This window comes from Saccostrea echinata, unplaced genomic scaffold, assembly GCF_033153115.1.
Source record: "Saccostrea echinata isolate AGI-Se365-2 ecotype Australia unplaced genomic scaffold, CSIRO_AGI_Sech_v1 ptg000016l, whole genome shotgun sequence".
NCBI lineage: Eukaryota > Metazoa > Mollusca > Bivalvia > Ostreida > Ostreidae > Saccostrea > Saccostrea echinata.
This window is the reverse complement of record NW_026889765.1, coordinates 28,971,207-28,992,669: the sequence shown is the minus strand read 5'-3', so window position 1 is coordinate 28,992,669 and position 21,463 is coordinate 28,971,207. Positions and strand designations below refer to the sequence as shown.

Below are 21,463 nucleotides of genomic sequence, written 5' to 3'. Positions count from 1 at the left end.
GGGATCAGGTGCCATGGAGGAGTGAGCATCCCCTGCCAACCGGTCACACCCGCCGTGTGCTCCTTGTCATGATCGGGAAAACGGAAAAATCCCTCGACAATTCAGTGTGTAAATAATGGCCTAACAATTAGTATGAAAAACGTCAGTCAGCATTTGACTTAATGTTAGATTGTATTTGCTGACAAGGTCATTGTATGGACCATAAAACTTGAGAAATGATGACTTCAAACGAGATTGTTGATATTTCAGGTATTTTGTATTTCAGGACATAGTCGGTGCTCAAACGTGTAACTGATATTGAATGCATCATTAATATACTCAATTACTGTAATTTTACCTCTTTAAATAACGTATTTTAACCTCTTTTTCAGAATTTTTTCTGAGAAAATTCAATTATCTTTAAATGGCAATACACGTTTGTTCATAATTTATTTTAAAGGGGTCTGGCCAGAGATTTGAAGTTAATATTTTCTAAAATTTTCAGTATAACATAATGACTTATTTGTTGCTAGAGCATTTCACACAAAATTGTATAAAAGCGTGTTTAGAAACTTCTTTTATTAATTATTAAAACTACGAATTTCGGGACGCGTTTGATTGACACACATCCTTGTACTTTCAGGAAGTAAATTTTATCCTTAATATCTAAGAAAAGTGGAAAATTTGTTGTTTATTAAGGCAAAATATTAAAACTATAATCCAGAAAATTCAGAGCAGAAAGGCGAGAAAGCAAAACCAACTCACTAGTAAATTGATGTCAGTCCGTGCTCAGTGATGTGTGCTGACTAAAAAACAAATTGAACACATCCATTAAAACGTAAACCATTAACAATAACAGAGCTCGTGCCCTTGTTTACAAAAACACGGGTGTTTGACATGATGTTATGAAGAATGTTTTAATCTTTGAATTTTAAGAATGTTCATGTAATTTCATTTCATTCAATTCAGGACTGGTTATTTTTTTTTTATAATAAAAATAGAAATATAAAACTGTAAACATAAACGGCAATGCAACTGTGTCCAGGCCCTTTTATGACAACATAAAGCAGATATATATAGGAACCGGGGTTAGGTGGGGGTAGGGGGTAGGACACCCACCCCAACCCCCAAAATAATTTTTCCTTTGTATACTATACAGTATAGAAAACCGACACTTTATGGGTCATGCTCTTTCAATAATAATGTCTGATGGTCTTTTCTATTTATTTATTTTATTTTCTATTTATTTATTTAGTTTTTTAATTTGCTTGTTATGAACTTCTGTTGTACCCCCACTCCTTTTTAACTGAAATTGCTTTTTACGTGTCTAAAATAATATTAGGAACCTTATTTTCAAATTGACATTGATATAGTAGAATTTTGCGTTTTATACCGTAGCAGAAAAAAAAAATACTCAATTATATATATTACATGATCGTACATGTACATAACGATGATCTTTTCTTTTCTTTTCTTTTTTTTTTTTTTTTTTTTTTAAGTATGACAATTAACATAGGCTATGAGAACCATACACAGAGACATTTACTAACTTCCCGTAGTTTGGAACACTTTATATGAAAGCAATATGAGCTGCATTTTTGAGAATTTTATTTTGCTGTTAAAATGTGTTATTATGATAAATTTGTATGTATTTTAAAACCTTTTTGATCAACTAGACGGAAATAAAGTATCAAATTGTTTCAGAGTAAAGGATTCTGTACAATCAAATATATAGTGTTATATAAGAAATCAATATTGTACAGGACGACAATAATGTAATTTTGCTTCAATCAAAGCTTCTGAAGAGTTCTTCCATTGCAAAAATAAACAACAGAAGTTTATAAACGTTCTTTTTTCTATGATTGAAATAGTTAATTACAATTTTGCATCAAAAATTTTTGACATCAAAGTTGAAGCTCATATTGCTTGAAAAAGTATTTATGTATCTGTCCAACTTTGTACGAAATTTGTACTATTCGCCCACGAACACACACATGTACATTCATTTGTACATTGATAAGTTCATCGCGGGTTTATTCACATTAAAATTTTGTTTATTTGAAATTTTTGAATTATTTGAAATTTGAGATTTTCTATAATTTCCCCCTATATTTACTAGTAATATGATTAACTCTTATATTGATTGTTGCAGAAAATTACTTATTAGGTTGATACAATTTTGAAGCAGTTTGGTAAGTTTCTGCTGGTTTTTGGAATCTGTGGGATGGACTACCTTAATAATCAGAAAAAAAGAATTATCCAATTTTTGGACTCCATGTTAAATTTTGAAGCAGAAAAAGTTGACTATTTCAGTAGTTCCGTTTTTTTTTTTTTTTGCTTGTAAGTAAGTTTTTAATACATGTATAGTTATCCTCCCTCTCAGAACTACACAACAGGGGGGCTTTCTAGAAGAAGAATTATAGTTGTCGATGTGACTGCTCCCTCGGAAAAAATGGCTAATATATTTAGTGACTGTGTCACCTTCCTATGCCGGGAAAAATAGCTACATGTGTGTACAGACTGGTATCTCTTCATCGGGGATGGGGGGGGGGGGGATAGGGAATAACATGGCTGTTTTATAATATAGTGGTGCAATGTATTTGCGTACTAATTCCCTCTTTAAAGCAATTTTTAACCATTCGTCTCCTTGACTCTTTATTTAGACTGTCTACAGATACACATTCAAAGAAACGCATTTCTAGCTAGTTTTGTCAAATACGGTTGGAAAAAAGATCCATTGTCTCCGACCGATCCTTTCGAATTCGACGCTGGCATAATTTTAAAAAAATCCAGCTTATTCTTTGAGGAGGGAGATAGAATCCTCACAATATTAGGGGGTCTGAGTCCAGTGGACTCGGGACCAATGACATCGTGAGGATGGGGAGATAGCTACAATATTTTAATTCTCTCTGGAAAAGTCAGATTACTATATAAATGACCAATATACATGTAACAATTTAACGGTAGCTGAGCATTTGCTAAGTATATCAACAACATTAGTACCATGATAGCTACTATGTTGTTCATGTACTCCAGTAAGCTATGGCAAGCTTAATCAAGGGAGGGTTAGCTTCTGCAATGCGTGTACATGTACTCCAGTAATTTTATATACATATAAACGCTCTCCTCTAGGACTTCAGTAACTAAGTATAGAACATAGCGCTGGTGTCATGATCGTGGTGTCATGATCGTAGGAACCGGGGGGAGGGGGTGCCCCCAATAATTTTGTCAATATTTTTATACTATAGAAAACATACCTTTTTTATGCTTGTGCCCCCTCAGTAATATTGTCTGATTACCTTTTTTTTGCTGTCAAAGAATTTTTGCTTCATTGATATTGACCACAGGTGTATACACTCTGGGACCAAAGATATCTTTATTCGTCTTTTTCCATAAATTAATCTTCTACTACACATTTACAATGTATTCCATATGAAAAATCCAAAAAATAACGTAGAATTAACGTTTTATTAAAAAATCATGCGAATAAAAATATCCTTAGACCCAGGGTGTGTATTCGGGGGAAGGGGGGTCCTGTCCACAAGCATCTGTGATATTGACCCTTTAAAAACTCGAAAAAATATGACCCCCCCTCTCTCCCCCCCCCCCCCCCCACACACACACACACACACACACCGAAAAATGAAATTGTTTCTTACATACGGGCCTGAGTGTTGAAAGTGTTCCTCAACAACCACGAAATAAAGTTTCATATATGGTTTTTTCCCCGTTTGTAAAGACGAATTCTTAGTTCCTGTGAAAGATTGATACCAACGCGCAGATTCCGGGATTATCACACGTTGTCGTGCGGGTTCCGTTTGTAAATAATTTACCTCATTATTGCATCCGGTTTACAGATTTTTCAACAACGGCAAGACCCTGCTTGCATGTAAGTAATTTTTGCTTCATTCATCCTCTTTATTGTAGCATTTTATAGATCTCTAGCTCTCTTTTACAGATTCTTTTTGATATTTTGTATGAATTAATTCATGATTTACAAGAAATTTCTTGGGACAATGCACAAGAAGAACACATAACTTCGGTCAGTCGGTCGCCTTGTTAAAGTTGAAACCGTTGAACTGTCTTACCGAATTCAGATCCTGTTGATGCACAAAAATGATTTTATAAACAAATTCAGAAATTATAATTTAAATTATTCAATATCCTTAAAGTCTGATGAAATCTAAAAATGTATTATTGCGAATTATGTATAACACCGTTATATTCCCTTTAAAAGGTTTATGATTTAAGTAATTTTGATGTAAAAGATGTGGACAAAGCATTATTAAAGCCATCATCACAAACCCAACCTAAATGTTTGATCCTCACCTATTCTAGCTGTAGTTGAACAGTATCTTGGAAAGTCAAACAACTGGTGGGGCCAATGACCCCATTATTCATGTAATGATGGGGCTATTTTGAAATTTAAGGGGCTGAGAGGAAAATATTGGAGCCATTCTAAAATATATCTAGAAGCAATACTTGATTTTGACAATCCAGCATACCCAGGTAAAACCGGGGATGACCGAGGTACTCTTGTGAAATGAATATGATTGTATTAGTGTGTCCTTTTCCATGTTAGATAATGATAGAAATGCAATATTTCCATTACAGTTCATTAGCTAGGTCACTTGATTTTTTTGCCTGGCTTATTGGCTTAGTTTGACTCGGCTTAATTCAATCAGAATCAAGTTTGCTAATATATGTTGCTTTGATAATCTCTGCTAGTGATGGGACATCGGTTAATTTTCATAATCGATCATTGGTTGGAATCGGTTACTGCTTCCGATGCGATTTTACCGATTATAATCGGATTTCATAGTTTTGTATACAAAAAGCATTCTATTACAATTATTTCGTATTATTTCTTTAACATGAATATAAAAAATATATAATATATTATTTTCTTTGTTGTTTTGCTTCTTTTACACTTTCTAGGCCTAAAAAAATATATTTGTTTGTTTCCTGTAACATCCCCAAAAAATCAAGGGACGGTAGGTCGGGATTTGTTTTTTCCTTATAAATAATGGGGTCAAACATCCTGGGACTAAATTATCCAGGAGTTATATTTACAGTGGATCCCAACATGGCTGCCTAGCAGCAGAAAACGAACTTCAAAAAGTTGTGGGGGGAATTGATTACTCTTTATATTTAAGGTAAATGTTGACTAAGTTGCATATTTTATATCTCAAATAAAAGATACAATTAATATTTTTTGAGTAAAAAGAATCAGCTGATTAATCAAACCAAAGAGCAAACACAGATTTGGCAGAAAAAAAGATCCATCCAGGGGTAAACTGAATGGGTCGGTCGGGTTACAGTAAACAAACATAATTTTTTTAGGTCCTATATATGCATCTTTCAGTTCTTAATCACCTCTGCTTCGTGCTAATTGAGTAGTATCAGATGCAGACGCCATTTTCTTTCATTAAGAAGAAATAAATTTTAAATCAGAAATGGATAATTCCGGAATGTATTGTATTAGAAGTATGTTTCCGATGATCGATTACGAAAAATTATAATCGATCATTGGAATTGGTGGCATTTTTTCGTCGACAATCGATGTTTTCTGATTATTGGTACAACACTAATCTCTGCAAGACAATAAATTTAGCAAAATAAAAAAAAATGCAATAGGAATTGAACAAATCACTATATATGACATTGCCAAGTGGAAATGATCTTTCTGTTTCGAAGAACTTTATAAATCATCTGTCTTACACAGCAAGTATTTAGAAAAATCATATTTAAAACCAAAAAGCACCATAAAATTTATTTTGTGATCAGCCATGGGTAAGAGAGGGCTATAAGCTGACTCCAGACAATGGCTTGAGATGATGAATTAATGCAGGATTTTGAGTTCTGTTATTTATTTCTCCTTCCAACCAAATTGAAAAAAAAATGTACTACGGTGTGATTGTATTTTATTTGTTTTGTGGAAAACAGTTATCAGACACATTGGTTTAATTGCTAAACACAAACTACAGTCAAACCTCAAACTTGACAGGACCAATATTTTAAGATATCCTAGAATTCAAGATAATAGGGGTAAAAACTTTAAGAAAAAGTGGTTGTGACAGTCAAATTACTTTGACTTATCCCTGGTATTAATTTAAGATATCAGTGTTTGAAATAAATAAGATTCACCGTATCAATAAAATCATAGACAAATTACAATGTAGCCTGGTGACAATTATGCTGTATAAAAAAGACTAGTCATTATCAGAGTTCCACTTATCAGTAGTAGCTACAGTGAGAAATGTTCAGTTTAAAACAAAGCAGTATGATAAATAAATATAAAATATTGATTGGGAATTTTTGTAAGGAAAATGTCAGCTAATAGAACAGAATAATTTTAATGTAGACAATAATATATAAATACCCCTGCAATAAAGATATTGGGAAAGATAATTGAATTGATGCATCACTGTGTTTCCCTTATAGAACATTCATCTTCAGAAATTATTTGTCTCAAGATCTGTCCAATATGATGTACTGAATTGGCTTTAATTTTTGGGAGTGGTTTTCACTTAGTGCATGTTTACTCCTTCTGCAGAACAGGAAGGCCATGTTTGTCATAATGATCCTAAATCATCCCCAGGATGTGTGATTCAAGTTAGGTTACATCATGTCCCTTTGTGGCTTCAGTGGCCACAATATGGGGTATCAATTTTAATATGAATAAAGGTGGAATTTTTAAAAAAAAATCTTGTATTGAAGATCAGGAGGTCAGGGGAACTCAGGTGAGTATTGTAGGCCGAGTGTTTCAAGCTTTTAAATTAGTGACTAAGGTTAAGGAAAGTGATTAGACTTGTACCCAGCTAGACATAGGTGGTAACCATAGTAAAAATTTTCAATTAAATGCTGCAATTATGGACACTAATAAACATGATAAATACTTTTTAATGCAGCATCCCTTCTTCATTTATACTAGAATCCCTTCTTTCTTTACACTAGAGTCTCTTAAGAACGACAACTCTCCTTTGTCTTACTGTTTCAAGATGAAGTGATATACCTTATTTGAATTGGGAATGGCTCCAATTATAGACAATCTACAGCTCTCTACAGGAAATTCTTCAGTAATTATACTAGTAAAAAACATATCATATAAACACATATAATGGTACGACTTATTACTTCCATGTAGAACAATTGCTTAGAATTTCCGTGCTGTATTTGACATATCGTAAAACTATATCTAAGTAATATCCCTTCGTCTGTGATGTCACAGCTTAAGCCATTATGTATTAGTGTTAGAATAATTGAATACTGCCATATGAAATCATATTTACTATCTTGGCCTCTGAAAACCTCATCCTAGAGGGCAAGTTGAAGATTGATTCCCTCATTGAATTCATTTTCCGATGTTCATACACATGTATTTTGTATAGCTTGATCTTAAATGATTTGTTTTGAATTAATATGTGCAAATAAGCATCAAATTTCATATGATATCAAAATGCATGTATGTCTGTGTATTAATTGTTATATGACATTACAACACCAGTAAAATAAAAATGCAATGTTAAAATATAGGAATGGAATATCACAATTATAGCATGATGTTCATGGTGATATTCAACTCTAGTAAAGGGGACAGAGATTTAGAAATTAATTTTTTTTTGAAATCTAAATATTTCTCTACTTGTTTGTGATAATGGTTTGAACTCAGGGTACAGCAGATATCCCATAATAAAGCAAGCAATAAAGGTGAAAAAAGATAAATAATATAACTTAGCCTTCCCATTATTTACTAGTACATGTAAATTATGCAAATGGAACGTAACAGGTGATTGTATAACGTGAGCATTTGCTTTGGATAAAATCTAACCTTCCTTTTTTGTTTGATTGGTTTTTTTTTTTTTTGCAAGTTAATTGAACTTCATCTTTGCTTTGATATAATTTAAAAGCTTTTTTTTTTTTTTAGAAAAAAGAGGATGTTCAAATTAAGCAAGAGTTTGTATTAAAAAAAAAAAGAAAAAAAATTGACTCCAGACAGGAACATCAAAGTGGTTAAGATTGTATACAATACATATTAGTATTTGTTACATTGCATTACCAAAATCACCTAACCTTAGTGAAGATGGCTACATATGTTCTATATTTTATTTTTAAAATTTTTTTTTGCAGGCTCTCGGAATAATCTTGCCATGGCATTAAAACCTCTCTTAAAAAGCAAAGTTGATGAGCTGTTTGCTCGTTGGTTGAGTGATCCAGAGACCCAGTCACACTTAAAAGAAAACCTAAGGCAACTCTGTCATGGAGAAAGCATCACCCATCAGTTTCTGACTTCACCAAGGTCATCCAGTAAACAGTCGCCACGGTTACGACCCAGTTCACCGCCTTACTCTCCAAATTCCACAAAGTTACCCAACCCCAGAAGTCCACGGAGACCGCTGTCAAACAAGAACAAGTCTTCTAATGGATCACCTAGGGTGAGTCAATACCTGTCCATATCAGTACACCAGTACATACATATATATATACTAAATATTAAGTACATGCAGATCAATCTGAAACATGCATTGCTAATATTTACACTACACCTGTAATGGTGAAATCTCTGATTTCAACTATCATATTCTGCATTTTTTGAAAGGTTCTAACTGTTTTTTTTCCCCCTGAATATTTTATTCTGTAATAAAGATAAATTAATAATAAATACTATATAAAAAATTGAAAGAAGAATAGAGCCATATAAACATTTTGACCAGAACAAAGGTAAATTAAGTGATGGCAATTTGAGGGATGGAAAATATGGCAACAACTCCAACCCTGCAACCTCAACCACCCACCTCCCACAAAAAAAAAATTATATACAATATATGAATTTATGAAACAATATGATCATAAATAAGTCAAAAATCATATCTGAGGAGTGAAAAAAAGTGAAAGCTACTCTAAATGTCAAAATGTAAATTTGAATTATTCCTCTTTTGACATTTCAAAACATTTTTCACCAACAAATTAGAAAAATGTTTTCACGAGAGAGGAGGAAATTAATGCAAAGCTCTGATTTATTATAAAAAGCTCTGATTTATTATAAAGACAAAAGTACAAGTAATGAAGCACCCAAACCTTTGGTGTGTTTATACCTATAGATGAATGTAATGATAGTGCTATAAACATCTTGGAGATGTTGCTGGAATGAATTGAACATGATAGGATCTACATATACTTGATATATAACAAATAAAATCTTCTTATTTTGTCTGTAAGAGAGAGTCCTCTGTTAGCCTGAGATTTTCATGGTTTTTTGAAATGTATATTGCAGTGTGTGGGTTTTAGTCTTTTTTTTTTTTCTTTTTTTTCTTTTTTTTTTTTTTTTTTACATAAAGCTCAGTTCAAAAGAGCTTTTCAGTAATAGATAAATGAAACCTGCTGTTATGGAGGCTTAAGTTTTATCTATAGCTCCTTATCATTGTAAAATGTAATACAGTGTTGAAGGACTTTACTATTCCGAAGTCCCTGCGAGATATCTTACGGTACCCTAATTATATATTTTTCTGTCATTTGACTGGTAAATTGAATGTCTTCAGTTGTTTATATTTCACATACTGGAGTGAAAGAGTATAAAATTAACCTGACATTCTCAAGCATCAATTAAGACATAAATTTTAAATAAACTGTAAATGTTTGTTTATCTTATCACAATATCATATATTACTAATTTATATGGTCTTATAATTTAGCCGACACAGTGAAAAGATGTTGTTTTTCTTAATTTTATTGAAGGGGGGGGGGGGCATTTGATTCCATATAGTAAATGAATGAACATAGGACAGTAAGAATTGGGGAATACAGCTAATTATACACTCTTGATAATTAATTTCACAGTAAAATTTCACAAATGCTTTACATTTAGCTTAATAAGTTTCTGAATTTATTTTGGGGTTGGGGGTTGGGGGGGGGGGGGGGTTGCAGACTTAAAGATAGTAAGTACAATGTAATTTAAGTTCAGAATAATAATTTTGCAGACTTGAGCACAATAATTGGGCAAATTTTAAAGATAATTGTTTATGGGAATACAAAACATGTTGTTGAAGATTGGAATTTGACCAAATTACCAGCAATAGAACGTATAGCATTAGAATGTACAGGTACGTTAGCTGTATTTTTGATTTATTTTTTAAAATAAGTCATTTCATACATTTCTCTGTACACGGTATGTTTCTAACAATTCTATGATTGATAAAAAATTTTAATTATGAAAATTATAAGTAATTGAGAAGGTTTGAAATAAAGGAAACCCCATATCTGATTTCTTATATCAGTTGTTTAAAGGCTGAAAAAAATGCAATAAGACAAAAACCAGTGTGACTGAACAATTAGTGATCCATGAAATGACCAAGAGGAAAACATTAGGTTAATACATGGTTAATACACACAAGATGCGTTTATGTAGCTCAGGTATTTGGTTGTGTGCTAAAAGATCAGTGTACAGCCATACACTGGTAAACACACGCAGCAGTAGTAGTTAGAGCTGCCACATTCCTTGATTAAGTTTAGAATCTTCTGCTTTTATTTACACACATTTATGTCTGCCAGACAGGGTCTTCTAATGAACTAACAGGTTCAAATGTCTTGACCATATAGTACAGTGGGAGATGTGAATTATGAATTGTTATTATAATATTTCTGTGCAGTGGTGTATGATGATTAGGAATTCATTATCAGTGTAACATGTGTGGAAGAGGTGCCTTTACCACCTGGCAAGTGATGTTCTTAAGGGTTACACCCCTATCTCCTGGAGAACAGTTTTACTTTGAAAATATTTAAGCCACTGGATTTGATTTTGGACATCCAAAGGTGAGAGTGCTTAGTTTAACGATGGTGCTTGCCAAATCCTGCAGTTAATGAATACACAGCTGATGGAACAGACAGATTCAGAAGAGCCAGGAAGTGTTCAAGTGTATACCTCCCATCTCAGTAACACTGCGTAATAGAATGATGCCTAAGAACTCTGCGGAGATACAGTATGTCTGTTCTCGTGTCACTCTGTACTACAACTGTAGAATTGAATTAAAGTGGAAAAGATCTTTACATCATTGTGAAAAATGTGATTTAAGAAGTGATTTTAAGGGATGGGGGACACAGTGTGGAGCTATTCACTATGGTCGGTGTACACCTGTGACTTTTCCGTTTCCTCAGAATTATAACAGACGGAAAGGAAACTCCCAGAATGCCTGGATACCAGTGGCCAAAGTATCGCCAACAAGACCTTCTGACTTCTCCCAACAGAACATTCCACAACATGTACTAAGTCTTAGTAATACGGGTTATTTTTAGAATTATTCTGATATTTGCATGTACATGATTGAACAAGATGAGGGTCAGTATATATTGGTGTAGTTCAGTTGTATAGGTCTATAAAGAGCCTGTTTGGTGATTATCTTCCTGGATGAGCTAGGTTACCTTGTTTTGTAATAATGATGTTGCTCACAATTCACAATTGTGTGTACTTCATCAAAAGGAATAAAAAAAACTTTCTTTAAGATAATGAATATATACTGTACTTAAAGATTTCAGACATGTAATTATGGAATAGATTCTCTTTGTTTTGGTATATTTCCCAGTATTTAACAGTAACATATACATGTAACATGTGTAATTAGATGATTTTTTAAATTTAATTTCCTTCTATTCAAATGAAGGCATTTATTTTCAATGAAATATTGTACAATTACAAAGGTAATTTCATTCATAAGCTAGAAGAAATTTAGTTTTTATTAATTTGCTTTTTTTTGCATTATTCATTGAGAAAAGTTATTTAAGCCAAAATATGATATTTGTCTCAGATTCAGACTATTTTAGATTTAATTCAGTCTATAAAATGAAAAAAAAATGATATATTTACTATATTTGATTATTAGAATAAGTATCCATTGAATATATACATGTACACATGTACAAGGACCTCAACCTTAATTTAGCAGAGAGTGCTATTCATTGTATTATTTTGAGTTAATCTTATCTATATTTTTTCTCCTTACAGTTAAATCTGCCAAATTCTGCCAAGGAAAGCAAAAAAGATGCTTTACCGCTCGATTACAACGATTCAGCGTCACAACCCAGGGAAAGTCCTAATGAACCGGACAAGGAAAACACAAACATATCATCCTTTATCACCGCTAGTCCCACTGTAAAAACCGTACACGGTGCCAAGGAACCAGAAAAAAGCAAGCGGAGGGAAAACAAAATCCAGCTGTACAACAATCTGAATAACGTGAAAATTCCACAGTTTTATCATCCGTACGGTAAACCCGTGACAAACCAAAGGAAAGATGACGGTCTCCAAAGGGCTGTTCAGGAGATCGGCAAACTGGAGGACGGGAAAGCATTTAAACAACACATGAAAACTATCACAAAGGTAACTCAGCCACTTTGGTAGTATTGTGATATGAACTTTATTAATATTGATAATTAAGAAAGTTCAAAGTGAGTTTGAACACAATGATATATGTATTAAATGATGTCTTACGGACCTAATATTAGCTATAAGGGTTGCTTCAATTTTGATTTCAGAAGGGATGAAATTTTACATAGATATCAATCACATGAAGAATTTCTTTAAGACATAAAACCTTTGATCTCGTTGCCAACTGATTTAATTTATTAGCTATTTTGTAGTTTGCTCAAATACTCCTAATATTACTAAAATGAAGTCCATATTTTCTAAGTGTTTGTGTAGGGTCTAATCACTCTATCCCCTCCGTTCTTACCCCCCTCCACTTATAACAGTTTTTTCACTGTAAAAGAATGACTGACTGCTTGTTTATTAATAAATGCAAGGTCAGGAAAGCATTTAAGTCCACTTTATACAGAAAACGAACTTATAATTAATTCTGTGCTTAGAATGATAATTGATTCAGATGCTTGCTCAGATCTAAAGTTTATATAAAGTTTCCTCTTATAAAAAGCCAAAATCCAACCTAGCCTTCTCACTTTGTGTATTTTAAAATGGTGTTTCATCCATTGGAATGTTTTAAATATGCCTTGTTTTGAGGGTGCCCTGTGGGGTTGATCAGTCTTGTAAGGACATATGTACTTAAATATGACAATTTATTGTTTCAGGCCTGTAATCTGCCCTTGTACTGGAAGGCGTTACTGTTTCACGCCAGTGGAGGGGACAAATTGGGTTACATCACCAAAGAGAGCTTTACTTCCATGTGGAAAAAGTAAGAATAGTTTAATTTTATGGGTCATTGTTTCAGACATGTATATTCTAATATATTAGCATATGGCTCAACACAGAAATGAAAGGCATACAGTATATGGCCATAAGTGAGTCATAATTGCATTTTTACACTACATGTATATATTTCATTGAAAAACCAATTTTTATAAAAACTTATTGTGAGGTCAATTTTTGCCCAATTTCCATGATTTTTTTCACTGAATCATGCAGAATTGTTTAAATTTTCTTGTCTTTTACTGCTAAACAAAATGATACACTAATCATAGAGAATAATTTATTAAATCGTCAATACAAAAATTTCTAACCTCATATTACTATGATTTCCTAACAAATATGAGTCCTAAAATTTTTAATTCACATTTGACATGTGATATCACTGCAATCCCTACAGATAAAATTATTCTGAAATGATATGAAGAAACTGCAGAGAATTCTACATTTTATGGTGTTTTAGTCATAAAAAAGTGGACAACAAATAACACTGCAATAATATTTTAGAAAAATGCATTTTTCATTGAAGTAATAAAATTATGACTCACTTTTGGCCAGGTACTGTACATCCAAGCATTACTTCATGAGGTAAAGGGTTATGTATCAGATCAGAGAGTTAGAAACTAGAGAATGATTTAAGAGGTCAAAGAATGAAGTCATATATTTCATGTGACTTTATATTTTCAAGAAGACTTGGGGGAATAGGAGAAGTAAAAATAAGATGTTGGATTTATTGCCAGTTTCCTCTTCCTGTAAATGAAAGATATACAGAATTTCTGAAGAAATAAAACACTAAAAGATATAGTTTAATTGACTCAATGCATGAAGAATAGGAGCAAAAGCTTTTGTAGAACTTTTGTTTTTCCAAGGATATAAAAATAACTTTTTATTCACTAATTAGTTGATTCCTGGACATTTTTAACACATCCAAAACATACTGTCATTGATGAAATAATTTAAATTGTGCCACATTGGGGTGAGGGTGTACGTGTTGCAAATAGTCACGAAACATGACAACATGAGAAATTGATAAAATGAATCACCAGAAAAATCTTTATTAATATGCTGAAATGTTAACAGTGTCTTTAAAAAATATATTTTAACATTTGTTATCTGTCAATTTGTTTAGAGTTTTTCTCCCATGCCATGATGAGGCCGCCCAGTTTGTGAAACTGGCAGCTAAACAGGACTGTAATTATTTAGAGGAGGATGATTTCTTCAATCTTATTCAGGTTTTCCTATTTTTCATTATTTTCCTCATTATGTAATTTCTCAAGCTTTTGAAAATCTTCCAGATTAAAAGACAAGCATGCAATGCCATACAGTGTATGTACGTATCTAATTACATGTATGTGAGAAGACTGATAATATATGCTTTAAAGTGATACTTGAGCAACAAAAGATCATGTATTCTCTAAAAGAGACAAACATCAACAATGTCTCACTCATGAAAAAAGTATTCATAGATCCAGCTATCATTAAATTTTGTCTGACTGCACTGTGGAAAGGTGTGAATTACCTATTCATCAATTTTCATGTTTACAGTAACTAGACAAGTGTTTCTGTGTGTAAACTTTGTCTGTCTGTCTGTCTGTACTGCCTGTGTATACCTATAAAAGTGACTGTGAATTTTCTCCATTTGTAAATTTCCATGTTTACAGTATCAAGATAAGTGTTTAACTAATTCAGTGTTTCTCTGTGTTAACCCTATCCATCTGTCTGTAGGATGTTGTGGATTCACATCCAGGACTGACCTTCCTTCTGGATGCTCCAGAGTTCCACTCCAGATACATCAATACAGTAAGAGCTCTGATTATATAAGTATCTACTGTTGTATGTTATAAGTTTGGCTTATCTTCACCAATCACAATATTTACTTACAGGTGATAGCGCGAATCTTCTACAGCATCAATCGGTCGTGGTCTGGAAGAATAACCATTAGTGAACTCAGGAAAAGTAATTTCTTACAGGTTTGTAGGCATTTATTTTTTTAATGGATGTCACATTCCTCAAGGTCTTAGTTTTAAAATTTTCACCTGAGGCCAAGTGCATTAATTTTGTTAAAGTAGTAGTAAGATGTTCATGATGCCCAAGAAATTGAATGCAATTATTACGATTTTGCTATGCATAGTATAAAATACATGTATTATATGTCAGTGTGTTCTTTTGTCAATTGAAGTATGTTTGAAATTGGGGGGACCAACTGCGCCAGGATTTGTAGTGTAGGCTGATCAATATTCTTCAGTTTAATCATCATAATATATATTTAAAGAAAATATAGTACTACAGTGAAACTTGTCTAATCCGGATGTTGTATAAATAATCTTGTCTAATACGACATAAATTTTAAGTCCTTTTCAGTAAATTCCTTTCTTTAAAATGTTGTCTAATCTAGCAAACTTTTTTGGAACCGGTGGTGTTCGGATTAGACAAGTTTTACTGTATTTTAGGTTTAGTTTTATTGGATTTTTATTCTCCTGATTGTCTGGATCCCCTTAAAAGATCAAACATATTCAACTTAAAATGTGTCAAATCAGAGGTGGATTGTACCTGCATGGTGGATTTTAAAATGTTTATACTGGTCTGTCCGAATAATTTCTACATTACAAAATGATAATATAAATAAATAATCTTACCAGTCTATGAAACATTAAGTAGAAATTTGCTGTCCAAAACAATACATCATTTACAAATACAATAAATATATTCATAGATACTGTGAATGTGTTGACAAGGGACATAACTCTTACTAAACATCATAATAAATCTATTTCAATATGAAATACATCAGGAACAGATCTAGAAAACAATGATAAAATAATTTACAAAAGAAAAGCTTTCGAAATTATCTATTTTATTTTTTAGCATACCAATTTATGGAAGTGAACGTAGAGATAATGTTAATTGCTTCTAAAATTTTGTGAAGACCTACACTATCTACATATTAGATAAATCTTTATGTTTATCAATAATCATACTTGGCTTTGGGATATAAAATTGTTAATAATGTTACAAATTAACTTTACCATATATCTTAAAAGAAAATTCCTATCTTCATGCAGAAATTAATTAACTCAAACTCAGTTGCTCATTCCTTCACTTTACCTTAGAAATCATTAGCAAAGATTTATCTGTGATGTGTGTGTTACTCTTACTGACTATATCACATGCAGGAACTTCATAAAAGAAACAGTTCTTACTTCCTTATGGTTAGGAAAGGATTGAAGCTTCTGAGTAGCTCAAAATTGTGATAGAGAATAGATAAGTGTGTTTGAGACATGGTAGTCTTATACATTCAGATCTGTACCGAGGCCTGTTTGTGTATTTAATTTTGAGAGCTTCAGGTTGTCAAATGAAGTGAATCAATTTAACTTGGTATTGATATGAAACTATAGCTAGCAACAGGAATAACAGTATTGATATGTCTGCTTGTATTTTCAGACTTTGGCACTGTTAGAACAAGAAGATGACATCAATCAGATAACAGATTTCTTTTCGTATGAACATTTCTATGTGATTTACTGTAAATTCTGGGAGCTGGACAAGGATCACGATCTTTATATCAGCAAGGAAGATTTAGCACGCCATAATGATCATGGTAAAACTTTTTTTTTTTTCTGAAGGTTTCTATATTTCTGATTATTTGTCAAGGCATGGATCAGTGCAAAAAAAATTTAAGAATTAGCACCTTGTAACAATCATGGTAAAGGTTTGTTTTTTTCTGTGGGTTTCCAGTATTTCTGATTATTTGGCATTCCTTGGATCAGTGCAAAATGGTTCAAAATTGTACACTAGTATTTGATAAATATAAACTTGATTTGTGGTATTCAAATTGTGAACTGTGCCTCTTCAGACCTTCATTAAGTGAGGTGGATGTGTATACATGTACATGTATTTCAATTTAGCTACAATCATAACCACTTGAGGATACTGAGTATTTTTATTTTCTATCATTTTCTTTTTTTCAGCTTTATCATTAAAAGTAATAGACAGAATATTTTCTGGGTCTGTGATCAAGTAAGTAATATTTTACTCAATGTCTGAATATAAAATGAATATCTGTACTTCGTTGACACCATTTGATATATTCAGACTTTTTAGTAAAGAAAAAAAATTCTGAACAATTTTCAAATTTTTGTTTAAATAAGTTTGCAAAATACATGTTTCAATTTTGTACATTTATGTATAAGTTTGTATTACCCAATTTATCCAAGTATCATTTGGATTTTAAAAGTTTCATCAAAACAAAAATGCTGTAGTGATCAGTGATTGTTTTGTATACATTGGCTTATTAGTTTAAACTTTTAAGTAGATAATAACTTACAAACATTCCAAGTGAAAATGACATCAACACAATAAAATCCATACACTAGTACTATAGCATTAAAGTGTTTCTTATCTGAATAATTTGTTGAGTTACATGTATCACAATGTACATATAATGTCATTTAAAGTGAGTTGATAATTTCACGAATAATTATAAGACTAGTGTAATGAATCTTTGAAATGTCTTGAAGACCTTCTTCATGTGAAAGAATGTTAACCTTTATTTATAGAATCAAGTGTGTTCATATCTTTAGGCAATTATAAGCAAATTCTGACTGTAGCAAACAAGGTACACTTTGCTATTGATGGGACTGATTATCTTGACTATCATGAAGAACTTCTGCTCAGTAGTGGTTGGGGGCATGTTTTGTTTAGTCTGCATGCTGTTCATATTTCTATACAGTTTACTGTTCACAAACGCAGAAGAGCTAGAGATTCTCTGATGCTCGAATTCAAGGCTTAGTATCAGAGCAAGGTCATATTTTAAGTTCAAAGGTCAACTTTTTTTTTTTTACATTTGTATTTTATGTACAGTAATTATAAAATATGTAACCATTGAACCTTTTTTAAGGGGCACTAACTTAAAGGATGGACGAATGAGCTACCCGGAGTTTGTCTGGTTCCTAATGTCTGAAGAAGATAAAAAACATCCCACAAGGTAATTCTCCATCAATAACCAGGATAGAATCTGATTTCTCTGTAACATTTCTGTTTTGTTTATTGTTTTTTGTTTTTGTTTTTTTTGGTGGAATCATTTTAATTTGTGGGGGTCAATGGTCATGGGTAATCAAAATTTTTCACTTCCGTTGGGACATTATGTTATGGGTAGCTGGTATTTACGTAAGAAACCTCAAACCAATACCTAAGGAAAGTTATTATTCATGGGGATGTTAATTCAGGGTAAGGATGACCCATTAAAGCCACAAACATTAGTCCCCCACAAACAAGGATAATTCCACTGTATGATAGAAAAGATTTACAGGTTTCATACTATTTTTGATGAGAGAAGACAGTTTTACTTGTTTTTATATATCTCAATTTATGATATACATCATAAGAGAACTGTTATGTATTGTAAAAAAAATATTTTAAATTGGTCACTGTTGCATACATGTAACATATAACTTAAAAATTACTAATAGTTTAAGTTTAAAAACTGAGTCTGACTGTAAATGATAAATCCCTTTGAGGTCTGCAGCTACATGTATCATAATTTGTTGAACTTTCAGCATTGAGTACTGGTTTCGCTGTATGGATTTGGATGGGGATGGTGTTATTTCTATGTATGAAATGGAATATTTTTATGATGAACAAATGCAGAAGATGGAGTCCTTAGGAATAGAAAAACTTCCATTTGAAGATTGCCTGTGCCAGGTAACATTAACATTGAATTAATAAGAGTAGAAGACATATGTATATCTTCTACAACCTTAAAAGCACATATCAAATTAATGGAATTTTTAAACCTACTTAAGTGACCCTGTAAAAAACTTAAGTGACTCTGTAAAAAACATTGCCTGTATATAAGTTATTTATATATTCCTTAATATACAAAGTTCAAATTGAACAAAAGTATCTTTTAGCTAATTCTTTTACATGTTCTTCAACCTAGATTAATTCTGAAATTTAGACTCTTCACCAATCTTTAATAAAACTTTAATTATACCTCAAACATAGAATGGGATGGACTCTTGCATGACTTAACCTTCCCCAGTCACTGTAATTTTTTTTATATTTCATTTTTTATGGGAGAATGGGGGGAGGGGGGTATTTGTTATCACCTGTTGGTGAGTGTCAGAGTGTATAAAAATACCTTAAAGTGTATGCATTTATTAGTACAAACAGAGTGGTCTCATTGATTGCTGTGACAAAGTTACATGTATCTGTCTACACTTTTCCTTGCAAAAATATATTTTCATTATTGCTTTCTCAATAACAGATGCTGGATCTTGTGAGACCTAAAGTTTTGGGGAAAATAACACTGTCAGACCTCAAAAGCTGCAAAATGGCCAACATCTTCTTTGATACATTTTTCAATCTTGACAAATTTTTGGATCATGAACAAAGAGATCCTTTTGCCAATGCAAGGGTAAGATTTCTTTTGTTTTTTAAGTGATAGAAAGTAATCTTTACTTTGGCTGCAAAAAGTAAGCATAATTCTTCAAGACAAAATGCATTTGGTTGTAAACTGGACTTTTTTTGTAAATGTTCAATAGACACAAATTTGTTAGACTATAAGAGATATGTGTATGAAGGACACATGGTCTATAAATCTGTGTCTTTTTGAAGAACTTCAACAGTAAATCTTTGTATTTTTGAAGGACTTTGACAGTGAGTCTATTTTTGTAGGAGTTATAAAACTGTGTAATTTTTGTAGGATTTTGACATTGATTCTCTATATTTTTGTAGTATTTTTACAGTGAATCTTTGTATTTTTGTAAGACTTAGACAGTGAAACTGAATATTTGGAAGTCTATTTTGTAGGACTTTGACAATAAATCTGTGATTTTTTAAGACTTTGACAATGAATCTCTGAATTTTTGTAGGACTTGGTCAGTTAATCTGTGTATTTTTACAGGACTTTGACAGTGAATCTGTGTATTTTTGAAGGACTTTGACAGTGAATCTGTATTATTTTTACAGGACTTTGACAGTGATGCTACTGAGCCCTCAGACTGGGAGAAGTATGCAGCAGAGGAGTATGAGATACTGGTGGCAGAGGAGGGATCTAATGACCAGGAGGAGATGTAAGGAGTCCTGTGTCCTTGTTTAATTATCTGTGATGCATGTATAATTTCCATGCTTTACTCATCCTTCATGCTGAGTAATTTCCGTATAGTTTCTATATTTAAATCACCTTCATTATGATTTATCTCAGACGTAGTTAATCTGCTCATTCCTGATGTAAAATCTTTGATTTTTATTTCCATGCTGTCGACATTATCACTTTAAGTATTACTAGTATTTTCATAATTTTTGATTTTCAATGAATTCAACTTATAAATTCTATTTCAAATCTCTATCATGAGACACTTTCAAGACAAAAAAATTCTGTATAAAGAAAGATGACAATATGCCAGTGAGGCATATTATTAACATGAGATTCTGAATTTCCAGACACTATGAAGATGATTTTGAGCCTGATGACGAGGAACTAATTAACCAAGAACTGAAGAGAGTTCAGCAGACTAATTCAGCCCAGTTCCTGGGGGGTGGGGATTCTGGTGCCAGGGATGAGGATATTTATGACTTTTCCACTGATAATCTGGGCTATTAAATGGATTATGCAGACTTCCTTGCCTTTTCTGAATACCTGTGATATGTCTCGAGTTGTCTCGGATGCACTATAAACTAAGGACAATCCACTACATTGTTGGATATGATGCAGTATTTCATCTTCATGTATAATTGTTACAAAATTATATATACAAGGTCAATAATTGAAGTATTTTGTATTTAAGGTTGATAGTTGAAATACTTGTAATTCTTCTCTGAGCTTTAGTTGAATTATTTCGTTATCAGAGATTACATGGTAAATTATTTCATATTTGATGTTAACTATTGAAGTATTTCATGTCAGTGTTCAAACATATTTTATGAAGCTAGTAGTTGAAGTATACATTATTTATTTTTAATTTTTTTGTATCGTATCGGATGCCTGTAGCAGTTGAAGTACAGTATGATAGATAAGTCTATTGTGGTCAGTTAGATAAGCCCACAAGTCAGAACATCCATTTTCTGTATTATGCATTTTCACAAAGCTTTGTTTAGCCTGGTCATTGTATGAATGTTAAAAACACATTTGACATAAAAATCAATTTCAATTTAATTTATTTTATTTATTGATATATATTCTGTATTAACTATGCATTTTGCTGTGATGTTTGTAATAAACATTAGGCATGTAAGCCTGTCATTGGAAATTAGTTTGTTTTTTTGGATAGCTCATCTAAGCCAAAGGACAAGTCA

General features: G+C 32.2%; 1 protein-coding gene across 2 annotated transcripts; it reads left to right on the top strand.

The window, feature by feature from the left end:
• Positions 1–3,791: 3,791 nt before the first annotated feature.
• LOC133188633 (serine/threonine-protein phosphatase 2A regulatory subunit B'' subunit beta-like) lies at positions 3,792–21,417 on the top strand. 2 transcript variants are annotated; one of them, XM_061324132.1, is made up of 14 exons: positions 3,792–3,868; positions 8,110–8,414; positions 11,975–12,349; positions 13,054–13,157; positions 14,298–14,400; positions 14,894–14,968; positions 15,052–15,138; positions 16,610–16,766; positions 17,137–17,185; positions 18,066–18,152; positions 18,724–18,868; positions 19,434–19,583; positions 20,138–20,241; positions 20,612–21,417. In XM_061324132.1, the coding sequence occupies exons 2-14, from the start codon at positions 8,130–8,132 to the stop codon at positions 20,769–20,771; spliced, it is 1,881 nt and encodes a 626-aa protein (XP_061180116.1). In that variant the 5' UTR covers positions 3,792–3,868; positions 8,110–8,129; the 3' UTR covers positions 20,772–21,417. The 2 variants fall into 2 exon arrangements, with proteins under 2 accessions (XP_061180116.1, XP_061180115.1); XM_061324131.1 differs by lacking the exons at positions 3,792–3,868; positions 8,110–8,414 and adding an exon at positions 10,479–11,235.
• Positions 21,418–21,463: the final 46 nt, after the last annotated feature.